At 44.6% G+C, this 18,975-nt stretch overlaps 1 protein-coding gene across 1 annotated transcript in view; it reads left to right on the forward strand.

Moving 5' to 3' along the window:
- LOC141113795 (sterile alpha motif domain-containing protein 9-like) overlaps positions 1 to 18,700 on the forward strand; it is a 33,724-nt gene extending 15,024 nt beyond the window's left edge. The window contains exons 2-3 of the mRNA XM_073607081.1: positions 2,304 to 2,345; positions 13,532 to 18,700. Of these exons, the coding sequence (XP_073463182.1) occupies positions 2,342 to 2,345; positions 13,532 to 18,264 (4,737 nt within the window). The 5' untranslated portion in view covers positions 2,304 to 2,341 and the 3' untranslated portion in view covers positions 18,265 to 18,700. The remainder of the gene's footprint in view (positions 1 to 2,303; positions 2,346 to 13,531) is intronic.
- Positions 18,701 to 18,975: the final 275 nt, after the last annotated feature.

Here is an 18,975-nt window from a genome sequence, read left to right on the forward strand (position 1 = left end):
GACTGGAGGCTTGGGTCTACGAATGAATCGTATATTTGTCAGAAGGAACTTTACGAATGTACTATGCCTGTGCCGAATGATGTCGGGACATGAGCGACAACAACTCCGGGGCAGGTTTTTTCAACAAAAGGGGTGCAGGATAAGAAGCATAATAAACCGCAAGATTTTGCACATGACACGAAAGTTTGGATACTACCTGCGACCGTGAGTGGGAACCGCCGACGAAGACCACGAATGAAAAGCCGGAGTGCACCTGCGATTGAATGCACAGACTGCCCAACATGAGGTGAGCTGGGAAGAGTCAGCCCTGTGATGTGAGCTACCGCGCACTGGAACTGACACAGACCATTGTGGATGGTCTGGCTATATACCCTCCGGGCTCCTCCCATAATTTCAGGCCGGTAAACCGGCCTTCCTATATATATATATATGTATATGTACAGTATCTCACAAAAGTGAAAGGACCCCTCATATTTGTGTAAATCTTTTCTTCTATCTTTTCATGTGACAACACTGAAGAAATGACACTTGTCTACAATGTAAAGTAGTGAGTGTACAGCTTGTATAACAGTGTAAATTTACTGTCCCCTCAAAATAACTCAACACACAGCCATTAATGTCTAAACCGCTGGCAACAAAAGTCAGGACACCCCTAAGTGAAAATGTCCAAATTGGGCCCAAAGTGTCAATATTTTGTGTGGCCACCATTATTTTCCAGCACTGCCTTAACCCTCTTGGACATGGAGGTCACCAGAGCTTCACAGGTTGTCACTGGAGTCCTCTTCTACTCCTCCATGATGACATCACAGAGCTGGTGGATGTTAGAGACCTTGCGCTCCTCCACCTTCCGTTTGAGGCTGTCCCACAGATGATCAATAGGGTTTAGGTCTGGAGACATGCTTGGCCAGTCCATCACCTTTACCCTCAGCTTCTTTAGCAAGGCAGTGGTGGTCTTGGAGGTGTGTTTGGGGTGGTTATCATGTTGGAATACTGCCCTGCGGTCCAGTCTCTGAAGGGAGGGGATCATGCTCTTCTTCAGTATATCACAGTACATGTTGGCATTCATGGTTCCCTCAATGATCTGTAGCCCCCCAGTGCCGGCAGCTCTCATGCAGCCCCAGACCATGACACTCCCACCACCATGCTTGACTGTAGACAAGACACACTTGTCTTTGTCCTCCTCACCTGGTTGCCCCCACACACGCTTGTCACCATCTGAACCAAATAATTTATCTTGGTCTCATCAGACCACAGGACATGGTTCCAGTAATCCATGTCCTTAGTCTGCTTGTCTTCAGCAAACTGTTTGCGGTCTTTCTTGTACATCATCTTTAGAAGAGGCTTCCTTCTGGGATGACAGCCATGCAGACCAATTTGATGCAGTGTGCGGCGTATGGTCTGAGCACTGACAGGCTGACCCCCCCACCCCTACAACCTCTGCAGCAATGCTGGCAGCACACCTGAGACCTTGTAACACTAACGAGTCACATGACACCGGGGGCAGAAAATGGCTAATTGGGCCCAATTTGGAGATTTTCACTTAGGGGTGTACTGACTTTTGTTGCCAGCGGTTTAGACATTAATGGCTGTGTGTTGAGTTATTTTGAGGGGACAGTAAATTTACACTGTTATACAAGCTGTACACTCACTACTTTACATTGTAGACAAGTGTCATTTCTTTAGTGTTGTCACATGAAAAGAGAGAAGAAAAGATTTAGGGCTCTTTCACACGGGGGATCCGTATGTCCGTTTTTCATCCTTCCGTTTTCGGATGAAAAACGGACATACATGTATCCCTATGGAGCGTCGGATGTCAGCGGTGACATGTCCGCTGACATCCGACGCCGCTCCGATCCGAAAAGTGTAACGGAGGAAAAACCTACTTTTCCATCCGTTTTCGGATCGGATCGGGTGACGACGGACACTACGGTCCGTCATCATCCGATCCCCCATAGGGGAGAGCGGCGCTCTGACAGGTCCGTAGCTGCACAGCGTGCAGCGATGGACCTGTCATCTTTCTGCTCAGCGGGGATCGGCGGAGCGATCCCCGCTGAGCCAGCGGGTGTTCACGGGGCGGATCATCACTGATCTGCCCCGTGTGAAAGAGCCCTTACACAAATGTCACTGAGGGGTGTACTTACTTTTGTCAGATACTGTGTGTATGTATATATATATATATATATATATATATATATATATATATATATATATATATATATATATATAAAAAAACACTTTAAATGCTTTTGTAAATGTTCAATTACCTTCCATTTGTTATACTAATGTGTTATGTTTTGTTGTAGATTATGTATAGAAGAATGGATGATTTTCACAGCTAAAAATGGGTAAGTCACAGAGAATATTTTTTTTTTATTCTTATAATTTGTGAAAAATTCAAGGGGCACGGGGATTCCTTTGATGGGGGGGGGTGAGGCCCATGTAGAGACAGCTCCATGGCTGGTCTAGGACATGGTGGGGTCTTTGCTCATATTAGGATGGTTTTAGCTTTAGGCCCAGGCGCCCCATATTTTCTCAAACTTTTTAGGGCATTTACAGCTCATATATGTCAGCTTGTATGGAGGGAGGGTGGAGTCAATTAAAGCTCTCCACTGTGCAACTGTAGGGGGCTCAGGCTGCTTCCATTTAGTTAAGATGACCTTTCTGGCATAGAAAATGAATAGTATTTTGTGTGTTTGTGGTGACGGTGTCACAGATGCCTAGGAGGAGGATACGGGGGTCGAGTACCTATGTTTAGGCTGCCTACGGAGTTGATGCTTTGGACCATCTCCCACCAGAACGGTCTGATAAGGGGGCAAGACCACACCACATGGAAGAATGTGCCCAGTTCAGTGGTGCACTTAGGGCACCTATCAGTGTTAGCTGGGTATATTCTTTTGGGGGGTGTAGGAATGCTCTATGAAGGAATTTTAGATTGGATGTATCTGTCCCCAGCTGATATCATTAGGAGAATATATTGTTGGATCCCTTCTTCCCAATCATCATCCGCAAGAGAAGGTAAATCCACCTTCCATTTGAGAAAGAGTTGGGTCCCTCTGCCATCATCCTCACAGGATATACGAAGGTACAAGGAGGAGAGGATGCGGTTGGCTCTGCTGGAGATAAGAAAATGCTCCACAACATGTGACTGCAGATGGATTTCAGTGGGGAATTGGGCTTGTATCGCATGTCGCAGTTGCAGGTAGCGAAGAACATTCTTGTTGGGAGTTGGAAGGTGTTTTTTAGGTCGTCATAAGAGAGAAGTCTACAGTCCGGCATGATTTGTTGCATAAATTTTAGGTCATATCTAACCCAGACTGCTGGGTCTGGGATATATAGGAGATGGTGTAGCCTAGGATTGCCCCAGAGCGGAGTATAAGAAAAGAGTGTTAGGCGGGTTAAGTTTAGCAGTCATTTTTTCCCATACCCTGGTCGTGGTGCACATTGGAGTGGTCATTGCTACGTGTGCTTTTGGACCCCTAAACACTAGCTTGCTCAGTGCCGAGTAGGACCCCAGGATGGCTGCCTCTAGGATAGCTGATGGGTTATGTCGTGATTGTGTGAACCATTATGTTTCTAAATACATACAGAATTTTGGGGAGAAATGTCATTTTAAGGAGATTGATCCTCCCCACCGGTGTCAGGGGTAGGTTTTCCAAGCCAGGTATCTACATGTGAGTTGTTGAAGGATCACATTATCTGTCAGATAGGAGGAGATATCTGTATTTCAATGCCTAAGTATCTAAATTTAGTAGCAGACGTTAGGGGTATGTGAGGTGGCGGTTTAAGAGGCTATTGGGATATTGGGAAAAGCAGGGATTTGGTCCAGTTAATATGGACTCCCCCAGAAGGACCCGTACAGGTCAATCACCCACAGGGCCTCCTGAAGGGAGGTCAAGGCGTCCGGGAAATAGAGGAGAGCATGGTCCGTGTATAAGGAGATCTTCTCCGTCAGCGTGCCCACCGTTATCCCCTCCCTCGCCGCAGAGGACCTAATTAGGAGGGCTAGTTGTTTGATGGCCAGAGCAAATAGTCCCGGGGACAGCCCTGTCTAGTTCCTCTGTATAGATAGAAGGGGGGTGAGAGGGTACCATTTGTTCTGACTCTAGCTGAGGGGTTTTTGTACATCAACTTTATCCATTAAATAAATTTAGGACCGAAGTTAAACTTCTCTAGGACTTGTCAAAGAAACTCCCACTCAACCGAGTCAAAAGCCTTTTCGGCATCTAAAGAGGCCACAACCCCCGAGACCCTGTGGCTACTGCATGGGATAGGTTTGCGTACAGCCAACGTAAATTTTATGTCTGTGCCTTTGTCTGGTATGAAGCCCATTTGGTCTCCATGAACCAGGGAAAGGATGACCAAGTTAAGACGGTTTGCCAAAATCTTGGTAATTATCTTGGCATCAACATTAAGAAGTGAGATTTGGCGGTAAGATACACAGAGCTCAGGGTCCTTGTTCGGTTTAGGGATCACCACTATCACTGCCTCTGACATGGATGGTGGGAGGCAATGCTCCTCCAGCATAGGCAGTAGGAGTTCATGAAACTGCAGGGCAATGAGTTCACTAGTGGCCTTATAGAATTCTGCCGGTATTCCATCTGGGCCTGGGGTCTTTGCAGGTTGGAGTGAAGCAAATGCTAGCTGTACTTCTTAAAGGGTGATTGGGTCATCTAATCTAATATGCTCCTCGTCCGAGAGGGTAGGGAACTCTATCTGGGCCAGGAAGTCCTGCAAAGAGGCTGGTGTAAAGTCCGCTCTGGACGTGTCCAGTTGTTCATAGTAGTGTGCAAATCTGGCATTAATAGTGGGTCAGATTGTATGTGTCCCTGGTCATCCTTAATGTTAGCAATGTGAGCTATGGTGAAGCGTTCCCTAGCTAGCCACGCCAATAGTCTACCTGAACTTTCCCCTTGTACAAATATCCTCTGTGACAACAGGAGCTTCCGTGTTGAGGTAATTCTTAGCACTGAGATTTATTTTTGTAGCGTTAGCATGGCTGCATATGTCCCTGCATCTTTGGTGATCACATAATTAGCTTCCAGAGATTGGGCCCGTCTCTCAGCTTCCTCCAATGCAAGCCTGTTGTTCTTCCTAACCTTACTAATGATTGTACGGTATTGTGTGCGTGTGTAGGCCTTATAGGCGTCCCATACCGTTGGTGGTGGTGGGGGGGGGGCGTTCCCCTGTTGTGTGACCAGTAGGTGCCCATCTACCCCACAATCTCAGGGGCAACATGCTCATCAGTTATCCAGAAACCCCAGAGCCACCATAGGCTAACGCCAGCCGGCGAGTCTGTGGTAAGTTGTGTAGTAGCAGGGGGGCGTGATCCGAAATACCACGGGGCAAGATTTTGACCTCCCGGGTGTGGGAGAGTAGGGGGCCACTGGCATTGAACAAATCTATCCTAGAGAAGGAGGCCTATGTGGCCGAGTGACAGGTATATTGCCTTTCCCTGGGGTACCGCCACCTCCACACATCGCTGAGGCCATATTCATCTGTCCATCGGGACAGTGGGGAGTCAGAGGCCAAGTCAGGGTTAAGCTTATCTAAGCTAGGATTTGGGGGCATATTAAAGTCCCCCGCTAGCAGAATAGCAGCAGCTGGATATTGAGCCAATATTGGGGTTAGCTTATGGAGGATATTAAGGGAGGCCGGAGGGGGGTTGTATATCCCAACGATGACCATCTCAAGCCTGTCACACATTGTATGGAGAGCAACATAGCTCCCCTCTGAGTCTAAATGTAGATCTAGGAGAGTAAAAGGGAGAGACTTGTGGATCAGGACACAGACTCCTCTAGAATAGGTGGAATGGTAATAGGAACCCACCCATGGCTTTTTAAGAGCCAGCGTCCTGCTCCCTGTTAACTGCGTCTCCTGCAATATGCAGATGTGGGGGCTGTATTTTTTTTATGCAGTTAAATACAAGGGATCATTTTATCTTGGGAGTTCAAACCACAAACGTTCCAAGACAGAACCTTAAGGGGAGTCATTCACTTATTTTAGTGAATACCCGAGAGCACCGGATGAGCCTCAAAAGTACAAATATCCACCATAGTATATCAAGACATAGCAAAGGTCATTCTCACACATGCACATTTATGTGTTACCCACTCCCTCTAGTGGAGGGAAATTAGCATTACACACGGTAAGATCAGAAAAAAAAAAAAAAAAGGAAACAAAAAAAAACCAAACAGTGGAAAAACATGGAGTATGAACATTCACTCCAGTATTGTCCCCAACCCCCCACCCTGCACCTCCCCCAATATGTGGGGTGCCTTCCTCCCAAAACATTTTTTGACAACTGCCCATGGGGCACGTGAACAGTGGAGCACCAGAGCATCACTGTCAGGTCACCTTGGGGCTAGGTGACAGATGCACACCACGAGGTAGTGGACCCTACGGCTGACTGCTGCGGATTGAACCCTGGGAGGTTCTGGAAGCAAGTCTACTGGATCACTGACACAGATCCCACTGGGAGCTAGAGCATAGATTCCCCAGGGCGCGGAGTCTAAGAGCCAGCAGGTGTTCACCAGAGCCTCTAGTGGTGAGGATGGACTGAGCTGCAGTCTGGCTCCAGGTCGCCGCCCCCAGGGTCTCACAGCTCACGGTAGACTACAGGAGAAGAGGAAGGAGGCAGCAGGCTGGAACAACAAGGAAAGTAAGGGACAAGCCAAGGTCGGGGCCACAAGCAGACAAGGACAACAGAGTACACGCCAAGGTTCAGGGTCACAGGCAAACAGGGATGGTCGGGAACATGCCAAAGGTCAGGGTCACGAGCAGACAGGAATAGTTAAGAACAGGCCAAAGTCGGTAACAGGAATCAGATGTAGGAAACACAGGAAGTACACACAGAGGCTAACACACAATGGTTGATCAGCACTGCTGGCTTGCAGTGCACAGGTTAATATAGGGTTCCCTAATAGGGCCTGGGGTGGGGCCATGCTTAGAGGAGAGGTTACAAAAGCAGTCAGGTGAGGGTCAGCTGGTCTCTAGAGATGAACACATGGAAACAGGTATGCTGATCGACAAACTCTATTGCATAACCACGACAGTCACAGTTTGTACTCGGAGAGCCCAGTTAATGGAAAAATAGGATAAACGATCCCTGCAGATCAATGGTTCGCCCGGAGTGTTCCGGGGGTAGTACCCTTAAACTAGTTGCCAACTTAAAACCGTACCCCCTTCTGTCAGTAATGCTTGTAGGTGCAGGGAGATCACTCCAACACAGTACCATAAGTAGGCCCCCCCAAACAACAATGTCTCATACATAGTAGAAGCTCCTATAAAAAAAAAAGTCAGGGCCAGTGATTAAGGCCGGGTGAACAGAGGAGCTGATGGGACAGTGCACAGGTCATGTTGTATGTAGTTGAGGGATGTCTGAGCATAACAAAAAGAGGGGGCCATAGTGCCAGCAGGGTCCTCCTCTCGGGAGTGTCTCCAGCCATTGGAACGCATCTTCAGGGAGGGTAAAGGAATGAACCGTCTTCCCGTCCTGGACTCTCAATCGAGCAGGGAACAGCATGCTGTATTTAATCTTGCGATTGCAAAGGTCGAGTTTAACCTGATCAAAGGATCGCCACAGCTTTTGAGTGTCGACCGAATAGTCGGGGAATATCATAAGCTCCGCTCCCTCATGACGGAGTATTGCAATCTTCCTTGCTTCCCTCAGGACCAGATCGCGATCACTGAAGTTCAGGAGTTTGAGAATAAAAGTACGTGGAGGAGCTCCCGGGACTCCCCGGGTAGCAGGCATCCTGTGTGCCCATTTCACTACAAAAAAGTAAGAGAATTGGGCTCTCGGGAGGAGGGTACACAGCAGGCGTTTCGTGAATGCTGTGGAGTCATTGCCTTCCGCTCCCTCCGGCAGCCCCACTATACGGAGGTTATTTCTGTGATTCCGGTTTTTGGCATCCTCCGCACGTGCCTGCAGAGTCTTCATCTAGGTCTGCAGCGTGCGGAGTAAGACTCCATGTGCCTGCAGTGTGTCCTCCGCCTCCCCACGCGCCTCTCAGTCAGCCATGTGCGAAAACAGTCCATATCCCTTTTGATTAGACTGATATCTAGTTGCATAGTCTCAAATTTTCCCTGTTAGGGTAGTCTGGCAAGTAGTTATGGCCTGCATCAGAGCGTCAAAGTTAGTCTGCTCCCTCACCTCCGGATCAGTGTCCTCCATCTGGAACGCCATATTGACTGCTTTGGCGGGAGAAGGCCGTGCTGTGGGGGCTGTTTTAGGGGTGGTATGTGTCTTGCGGGACGCTGTAGCAGTTCTCCCCTTGGACATACCAGTCCAGAGCATAGTTTCCCCCATTTAGGTCAGGATTCAGGTAGTGGTCTGCAGGGAAAAGGATAGTAATCTGGACAAGGGCTCAGAGCTCTCTCAAGGCATGTTGTCAGAGAATCTAATTGACCAGACTGTGTGGACTGCACAGAGGAGACCAGAAACACATGTAAGTGAAATAATGGTGTTTATTAAACAAGTGAAAAGTAAAAGGAATATAAACAGTGCAAAACCAACACAACAAACCCACTACAAACAACAAAATATACAAGTAAATGGAGATACCGTAATCGTAAACAAAGCCAGGCCAAGGTCATACACAGGAGGTCAGCAGATGGGTAAGGACGGGAAACCAGCAGGAAGGGGAGAGGATGGATGGTAAAGCTGCAGGGTAGGGATCCAAGGGAATCAGGAGGGACACGAGCAGGATGAGCCTGGGATAGGGATCGGATCGGATCAGAGCAGAGCAGGACAGAACAGGTTCACTATCAGGATAAGGCAGCAAGGTCAAGGCACAGGGAGAAAGATACCAAGGCAAGCCTATGAGGGCTTGCCGGGTATTTATAAGGCTGTGGTAATTGACCTCATGTCACAGCTGAGCGCAGTGTGTGCTGTTTGCTCCACACTGCCAGAGTGCACCCGCTGGTTGACACCGGTACTACGGCCCAAGGATGCAACAGTGCCACCAGCAGGAGAGACCTCTTACTGCAGGTCCTAGGTGTTGGAAGACACCTGCTGATGGACACTGGTACTGCGATCCAAGAGACCGATAGCGCCACCAACAGGTAAACCCTCTCATGACACATGTCTTCTCCGGTGGCCATCTTGAACACGCCCCCTTGTCAACAATTTTGACCCAATTTCCTGTGCCTTTGCAGCTCACACATCCCCAAAACATCAGCGATCCACCTCCGTGTTTCACAGTAGGGATGGTGGACTTTTCATAATAGGCCTTGTTGACTCCTCTCCAAATATAGTGTTTATGGTTGTGGCCTAAAAGCTCAATTCTGGTCTCATCACTCCAAATGACTTTGTGCGGGAAGGTTTGAGGTTTGTCTCTGTGCTGTTTGGCGTATTGTAAGTGGGATACTTTGTGACATTTGTGTAGTAATGGCTTTCTTGTTCTACATGACCGTGGTTTGGTTTCCATAGAACCCCTCATTTTCCACTTCTTGATTAGAGTTTGAACACTGCCGATTGGCATTCTCAATTCCTTGGATATCTTTTTATATCCCTTTCCTGTTTTTTACAATTCAAACTACCTTTTCCCGCAGATCCTTTGACAATTCTTTTGCTTTCCCCATGACTCAGAATCCAGAAACGTCAGAGCAGCACTGGATAAAAGATACAAGAGTCTGTCAGGAGTCCAGAAACTCACTGACCTTTTATACACACCCACACTAATTACAAACAGATCACAGGGGAGGAGGGTTCCCTTTAATAGCCATTCAAACCCCTTTGTGTCAACTTGTGTGCATGTTATCAGGCCAAAATCACCAGGGTATGTAAACTTTTGATCAGGGTCATTTTGGTAGTTTGTTGTCATTATGATCTAAAAAAGAGTAAACACAGTTAATTGATAATAAATGGCTTCAGCCAAACACTAACCATGAGTGAAAGAAACAATTTTGTGTTATCCATATTCTCTGAAAAATGGCCAAGAAATCATAAATTCTGCCAGGGTATGTAAACTTATGAGCACAACTATAAATGGACCGCCTGTCTGTTTAGACCCGATCCAAATCAATAAACAGATGGGGAATGGATCCCATTCAAGTTTTTTAGCAGGTAGGATCAGATTTCAAAGGACACATCTCTTGACACCCGCAGCTCCATAGAAGGCAATAGATGGTCCAATTGGGGGCACCAAAAAACTGACAGGCGGACCCGATCGGTCCGCCCATGAGAAAGGGGCTTTACTTGTCCAGCAGGTTGTGAGTTTAAATGTAAGCTTTCTTTCTGAGCTAAAAGAGGGGCTGCTACCCCATCCTTCCAGGCATGTCGCCCCACTGTGCGCTCTGCCTCCTCCCACTGAAAAATGTCAGAGAAAAGCCATTTCTCTGCTTCCGGTTTCCATTTTGGCTGTATACTTTGAAAAAAATATATTTCATAATAATTTAATCTTGCAACAGACAATATAGTCCATTTCCATAATTGATGCAAAGTCCACCAGGTTCTGGTGCAGCTTAGTCTGAGAAACACCAAGTGTATATATACAGTCCCTGACAAAAGTCTTGTCACTTCTCTATTTTGTAGAAACTCCTGCTATTAACCCGACTTTTAATTAATCAATTGGTATTAGAAATAGCTCATATGAAAAGCTAAAGCCCACCCAAATGAGGTTTAATGCACTGAAATAAATTAGTTTCACGGAAAAAAGATCATTTAATCAAGACCGACAGGTCAAAGTTTGGCAAGACAAAAGTTTTGTCGCCTATACAGAAATTGAACAGCTTTACTGAAAATCCAAAAATATGTCAGCAAATTAAGTAGTGGTGCTGTGAGATCCAAATGTAATATCTTGTATCTTGTATGACTTCCATGAGCTTGAAGGACAGCATCCATGCGGTTTGGCAAGGATTCATACAATTTATTGATGAAGTCATCAGGAATAGCAAAGAAAACGGTCTTGCATGCCTCCCAGAGATCATCAATATGCTTTGGTTTCGTCTTCCATGCTTCATCTTTCATCCTACACCACATATGCTCAATGATGTTCATGTCTGGTGACTGGGCTGGCCAATCCTGGAGCATCTTGATCTTCTTTGCCTTAAGGAGCTTTGATGTGGAGATGGAAGTATGCGATGGAGCACCATCCTGCTGCAAAATTTGGCCTTTTTTATGGTTGGGAATTTAAGAGGTAGCTAAGATTTCTTGGTATTTTAGACTATTGATGTTGCCTTCCACCCTGCAGATCCCTCGCACACCCCCATACTGGTTGTAACCCCAGACCATGATTTTGCCTCCACCAAACTTCACTGTTTTCTGGGTAAATCTTGGCTCCATGCGGGTTCCAGTAGGTCTCCTGCAATATTTGCGGCGACTGTGGTCTAATTCAGCAGAAGATTCATCTGAAAAATCCACCTTCTGCCACTTTTCCAGAGTCAATCCTTTTAGCAGGCTGTGGCCCTTGGCAAATGCCACAGGGTTTTTCAATTGTCTTTTGTTTAGTGCTGGCTTATGGGCACTGATTCGACCATGGAGGCCATTTCGAGACAAAATCCGACAAACTGTTCTGGTTGACACAGGGACTTCAGGTTCCAGGTCTCGTGGCGCTCTGCTGCAGTGGAAAATGGGCTGGCCTTGGACTTTCGAGCCAACAAACGGTCCTCTCGAGCAGTTGTCTTGCGGGGGTCGGCCTAACCTGGCCTTGTCCAAAACGTCTCCAGTCCCAATTCTTTTTTTTATCCTCTGAACTTGACGCTGAGACACATTGAAGGTGTCTGCCACATCAGCAGTGGATCTGGTTTTCAGCCTCTTGATAATCAACACTTTAGTCTCCGGGTGAATCTTAGGCATGTTTGCAGAGGTCTAGTTGCAGTTGAGAAGGTCTAGTGTACTGGTGTTCTTTTTATACACACCTGAGACCTAATTGATCCATTATTAGTCACAGGTGAAGCTCATATAACAAGGCGACAACACTTATGTCTTGGCAAAAATTGACTCAATGGGCTTTACCAAGCTGTGAATATTAGAATACTTTGTCAATTTTGTTTTGCACTGAAACATTATTACAAAAGCTGTTGGGATTAAAATGACCCATTTCTTGAAACAAAATCTTGATTAGAAATATATTTTAGCGGCACTTCAGGTCAATTTGTACACAAGCGACAAGACTTTTATCAGGGACTGTACAGTTAGGTCCACATATATTTGGACACAGGCACAATTTTCATACTTTGGCTCTGTATGCCACCAGAATAAAATTAAAAAGAAACAACCCAAATTAATTTGAAGTGCAGACTTTCAAAGAATGCTTTTCCAGAACTGCTCTGGCTTTTTTTTAACATGTTTTTTGGCAAAGTCTAATCTGACTTTTCTATTCTTCAGGCTTATGAATGGTTTGCACCTTGTGGTGAACCCTCTGTATTTGCTTTTGTGAAATCTTCTCTTGATTGTAGACTGACAATGACACGCCCACCTATTGGAGAGTGTCCTTCACTTGTCTCCACCTCCTGGAGAGAGAGTGTCCTTCACTTGTCTCCACCTCCTGGAGAGAGAGTGTCCTTCACTTGTCTCCACCTCCTGGAGAGAGAGTGTCCTTCACTTGTCTCCACCTCCTGGAGAGAGAGTGTCCTTCACTTGTCTCCACCTCCTGGAGAGAGAGTGTCCTTCACTTGTCTCCACCTCCTGGAGAGAGAGTGTCCTTCACTTGTCTCCACCTCCTGGAGAGAGAGTGTCCTTCACTTGTCTCCACCTCCTGGAGAGAGAGTGTCCTTCACTTGTCTCCACCTCCTGGAGAGAGAGTGTCCTTCACTTGTCTGGATGTTCTGAATGGGTTTTTCTTTACCATAGAGAGGATCCTGCCATCATCCACCACTATTATTGTCCATGGATGTCCAGGCCTTTTTATGCTGCTGAGCTCACCAGTGCGTTCTTCTTTCCTCACAATGTACCAAGCTGCTGATTTGGCCACTCCTAATGTTGCTGCTATCTCTGATGGATTTGTTTAATTTTTGAAGCCTTGCAATGGCCTGTTTCACTTGCATGAACAGCTCCTTTGAATGCATAATGTAGGTTCACAGCAATAGATTCCAAATGTAAATACCACACTTAGAATCAATTCCAGACCTTTTACCTGCTTAATTCATGAAGAAATACCAAAGGAGTAGCCCACACCTGGCCATAAAACAGTTTTCATTAATTTGTCCAATTACTTTTGGTCTCTTAAAAAAGGGGATGGCTATTCTTAAGAGTTATAATTCTTAAACCCTTCCTCGGATTTGGATGTACATACCCTTAAATTAAACCTGAGAGTGTGACCTTTCAGCCCATATTCATTATATAACTATTGCTTGAACATGTTTTGGTAAATACCTGAATAATCTAAAATTGTGCCTGTGTCCAAATACAAATGGACCTAACTGTAACTCAGTATTGTGTGAGGCAGATCAATATTTTTCTTCAACTTAACATTTTCACACTGGCAGTTGTTCAATGCAAGAAGTAAGCTGGGGGAGGGGTATATAAACTTTCCTTTCATGGTGGGTTCAAGCCTTTACTGAAGATCGTGTCCTTTTGTTTCCTTCTTAGATTACATGACCGTATCTGTGGATGACTGGACGGAGGACCATGTTCGATCATGGCTCCAGACCATACGCATAAAGGACACGTATATTGATAAGCTATATGATGAAGAAGTAACCGGACCAGTTCTAAAAGAGATCAAAGATGACTTTCTTAAAACGATTGGAATGAAGCAAGGGCAGATTCAGCTGCTAATCCAAAAGAGAAATGAGCTATTAAGAGATCAAAAACTAAGCAAAAATGACCCAGGGGCTGGAAATAATACATCCAGTTCACCACCCTTGAATGTCCCCGGCAGGGTAAGAGACTCAGATGACGTTCAGCACTCATGTAAAACAAAAGCTGAAGCTGCTTCCACAGAAGTTCAAAGTGCCACCCAACCAGAAGCAGTCCAGTCTTCTACTAATGATGAACTTCTACAACCCATGCAATCCTTGGCACTGGGGAACCAACCAATGGATGAGAATCCACCAAATCCATCCAAACCGAACAAGAAGAAATGCATACAACAATCAGAACCTATAACCACAGCTATTTTCCGACCATTTGATAAACAAGTTGAAGGTTTCAAATACCTCAAAAACCAGGTTCTTCCCCCAGAAACAGGAGTCGACGATCTCATTACACCTTGTCATGAATACAAGTCACTTCTTATTGCAGCAAATTTGGATCGAGTCAGACTACAGGCAAAATTTGCCTTTGAAGTTCTCCGATTTGCTTGTGCCTGCCTAAACATGCGTACGAATGGCACGATACATTTCGGTGTGATGGACAGTGTAGAAAAGACTTACAAACATGGGCAAATAGTTGGCATTCCTGTAAATGACCCAGACTGGTACATAGATGCCTTGGATTGTATTGAGAAGTGTTTCCCTAAAGTAACAAGTGATGCAGCAAGATATTGCATTCGCCCCCCAAAATTTATTGAGGTTGTCGACAGGAATACAAATGAACAGAAATTTGTAGTGGAAGTTGACATTGTGCCTGATGCAAAGACGGTAAAAGGAAAAGTGTTTGAGGTGACTTTGCCAAAATTTAATGAAAAAACAAATAAAATGATTCAGGAAAAGAAAGCAATGTACCAAAGGATTGGTGCCAAGTCCGAACCTGTGGCAGAAGATGATAAGGTCGCATTTATTCAGGGACTCAAAAATGTTGATGAAATAAGAGAGAGAGCAGAATTGAACGTTAGCTGTGACACATCGGTAACCGAAGATTTAGGAAGAAAACTATCAGTTCTGTTGACTGATGGGAAAAAATACATAAACAACTCTCTCAGATACATACTGGTCACCAATGAATGCAGTGAGGCTCTTCTGCCTCATATCACATTTCTGACACGTTTAAACATTTTGTGTGTTTTTGACTTTGACCCAAATTCTGACAGCAATGGATTATGTGCTAAATATAAGGAGCACCACGCTGTAAACATTCATTCCTTAAAGAGCTATTCCAATGAAAGTGGGGTGAGCACAAGTGACCTCAAGAAAAAGCTTTCCCTCTTCAATCAAACTAGCTGGATATTTTGCAATGGAAGAAGCAACTACAGGGGGGAAGATGAGGCCTGCGATGAAAACACTTGGATTACAACAAAGAGGAAACTTCTAAAGAAAGCAGTTTCTTTTTTATGTGATGAAATTCTTCCAAAGGGGTACTTTATTGTCATCTTCTTGTTGTTCTCTCCCGTAGAAAAGCCCATTGTAAATACATTTCATGAATTCTACACAGAATTAAATGGGATGGAGTACGTACTATGCATTTCAGAAAGCAAAGACAATTACAAGATGTGGACCAGCCAGGCACAGGCTTCTTGTAAAATGGAGATCCTAGAGCAGAGAAGCATTGTGGGCATGAAGCTAAGTCATGTTGATGCAACAGTCCAAAGCCTTCTACCTTCATCATCTTCTCCTAGACAGTTAAGTGTTTCCACAAAGGGAGTGTGTATCCTTGCCAGACCAGATGAAGAGAAGATGCATTCACTGGAAGTGCTGTGTGAAAACCAATGTGACAATACAGGACTACAGACCCTGACCAAGGAGGAAATCGAGGAAATCGAGACTACCTTCTATCGAGGAGGAAAAGTCTGCTGGAAACACTTCTGGCTTGCAGAAAAGAATCTCTGTGAAAACCTTATTGAAAGAGAAGCCTGTAAGGAAGTTGAAACCATATTAAATAATATTGAGAAACGTGTCAGACTTCCTGTTGTCCGGATAAAAATTATTCACCAACCAGGCAGTGGTGGCAGCACGGTTGCACGGCAAATTCTTTGGAAAAAACGAAAAGAATTGCGATGTGCTGTAGTGAAGTCATCATTTCGTGTAATGACAGTATGTGAACATGCTGTAAATTTAAGACAATATGATGAAAAGGATATGAACCAATGTCTCCCTATCCTCCTCCTCATTGAAGACTGTGATGATGAGTACATTGATGACTTGAGGGATGAACTGATAAAAGTAATGGTGTCCAGGAAAGTTGTCCCTCTAAAACCATGCTTTATTCTGCTCAGCTGTAAAAGATCGAACGCCCCTGAAAATCTCTTAAGGTTTTCAATGCAGGAGACAGTCATCATCACCCACACACTGAGTGAAGAAGAGAAGACGAAATTCATAAGGAAAGTTGAAAAGCTTCAGAAGCAATTCTCACCAGAATCCATCATCATATTTATTCTAATGAGCCAAGAATTTGTTGAAGAATACGTGTCAAAATTTGTACATAACGTCATGCATAATGTTGACCACTCTTCAAATGTGACACGGCTAATGCGTTATGTAGCGCTTTTAAATTGCTACATTCAAAATTCCTACATATCCATATCACACTGCGAGGCCTTCCTAGGCCTTGAACCGCATACCTCAGAGTCAAGCTCTTTGAGGCAATACAACTTCAACAAATGCTTAAATGAACAAGCAAGGCTAATATTCATCGAACGGGTGGATCCCGCTACTTCTATTAACTGCATTCATATCATACATTCTCGGGTTGCGGAGGAAATCTTAAAACAGCTCCCTGAATATCCACAAAGTCAAATAGCCACGGACCTCCTTCAGGAAAATGTCCTGTTCCAGCACAGATTTGGCAGAGATGAATTTCTTGGATTCGTTAAGGACTTGCTTTTCCGGCGGCGTAAAATAAGTAGGGGTGACGGTGTGGACTCCTATATGTCCCCTCTTATTGAACATGTTTGTAACGTTGAAAAACAACAAGAGAAAGCTATTAAACTTCTGGAAGAAGCCTACGATCGATTTGACAAACACCCTCTCCTAGCACAGCAGCTTGCGAGGTTGCATTACAAGTATGATAAATATGAAGAGGCCAAACATTGGGCTGAAATCGCTAAATCTCAGCTGCCGAAAGATTCATTTATTCTTGACACAGAAGGCCAAGTGTATAAAAAGTGGTTTTTTTCTTTATTAGAAAAGAGGAATAATGCCGAACCTCTAGATAGTGCTGAACCTCTAGATAAAGTGTCAGACTACCTTGAACGTGCAATAAAAGCTATGCAGTGTTTTCGTGCAGCACAAAAAGCCGCAAGAGCAGAAATGGACACGATGAACAATGCTGGATATACTGGAGAAGTTGAAGTCGGATGCCGTTTGCTGCACCTGTTATCCACACTTGAAATTTTTCCTCAAAACAAAAATGGTGAGAGCTACGAACTTGTACAGTACCTCTTGACGGACTATATTCCAGAAACCATCAAGAAACCATGGTCCAAATATCACAGCCATTTAAAAGGCCTGCACAAAAACATTTACAATGCTCTAGACTGGATAGCTGAAGAACTCAATTACTTTCAGACTGATAAACTGAATGAAGGGGAAGATAACAGTGAAGGGGAAGACCGGGTATACACCCATCGAAAATGGCTGATGAGAAAAATAGAAGCATTTGCCAAGTTTTTTAGTTACCAGCTATCAACTTCTGATACCGATACAGAGAATGCAATCAACAAACTAGTTCAAAAGATGAACATTTACAGACTGGGAGGTGGAAGCACTACAACAATCCTTTCCATACTATCCGATAACAAGGATAATAGGTCAAAAGGTAAACTTTCCGATATTGTAGATCTGTACAAGAAATGCAAAGAAAATGAAATACTGGATGATGGTGACCTAATCAACTACATCATGAGTCATATAGCTTTGGGTTGTGTAGACCTAAGCTCCCCTAAACTTCTCTCTTTTCCGGAGTTAAGACAACTGAGCAAGAAGTTTCAAACACAGAGGAAGTCTTTTCCACCAAGTGCCTACTTGCTGCTGTTGCTGCTCTACTGGCCTGATGAGATAATGGATAGAGAGCCAGATGATAAAAAGGATAGCATCCTAAACTATGCTCTTCAGACTGCCCGGAGACTACATGGAATCAGGATCAAAAATGTCTCAGTTCGGAAGAAAAGAAGCAACGTACTATTTTTCCTGGGACAAGGCTTTGGTCTTCAGAAATTTCTACACCGTAGCACCGTAGAAAAACACATGGAAGGACCGGTAAATGAATGGAGATTAAAGTGGGATGATGGAGAGGTGGGAAAGTTAGAAAGAGTGCAGAGACTGCTTAAAACTGTGCCAGGATTTACTGAAAATGGGAAGATTTATGCAGAAGGACACTGCAAAAAACAAAGATTTGAAATTATTCCTATAAACAATTCTTCAGTGCCGTATGGGAATGAGAATGTAACCTTCTACCTTGGATTTACATATGCAGGGTTTGTGGCATACAATGTAAAAGTGCAGTAGCACAGCTGGAGTATGAGCCTCTGTAACCCTTTCCTGTATGCAGTACTTGTCAAATTAACCTTTATTATTATTATGTTAGGGTGTTCTCATTTTTTTCATGCTGTACATAGACTAATCTTAAAAGAAAAACTGGAGGATGCAATTGTTGACCATCTATAATCACCCACTGGCTTCAATACTTTCCAAGCCACCTACCTGGAAATGTGGAGAATAGAAGACTAAAATCAGATATGCTTATGTGCAAACTTCTTCCAAGGCAGTGACTGAAAAGTGTCAGCGTGACAGCCAGGTATCTAACATTTTCACAAGGATGAGTAACAGCGGCCTCCATGTTTTTCACGGTAGGCAGACAATTGCCCGTTTCTTGATTAAACCATTTTCAGATTATAACTCCATTATATTATTATTGTAATAAACTCTGATGTTATTTCCATGAGTAATGACTCTGACGTGTGCTTGTGTTTTGGACCAAGTCTTTATTGGAAAAAGCAAGAGCACTCAGTGATTGGTTTTACCCACTACACCTTACACCTGTACACCCCCCCCCCCATGAAACAGAGCAATTTTTATCTTGCATAATGTAGTCTCCTTCGGTTTCCACAAGTGGTTTCTGGCATAGGGGAAGTGAGGTTGTAGACAAGGCAAGCCATTGGGAACCTGAATGGGTTTCATCTCTGAACTCAAAGGCAGGCAATTCTGAAGGATGTTTTA

Source organism: Aquarana catesbeiana, linkage group LG12 (assembly GCF_042186555.1).
Source record: "Aquarana catesbeiana isolate 2022-GZ linkage group LG12, ASM4218655v1, whole genome shotgun sequence".
Lineage (NCBI taxonomy): Eukaryota > Metazoa > Chordata > Amphibia > Anura > Ranidae > Aquarana > Aquarana catesbeiana.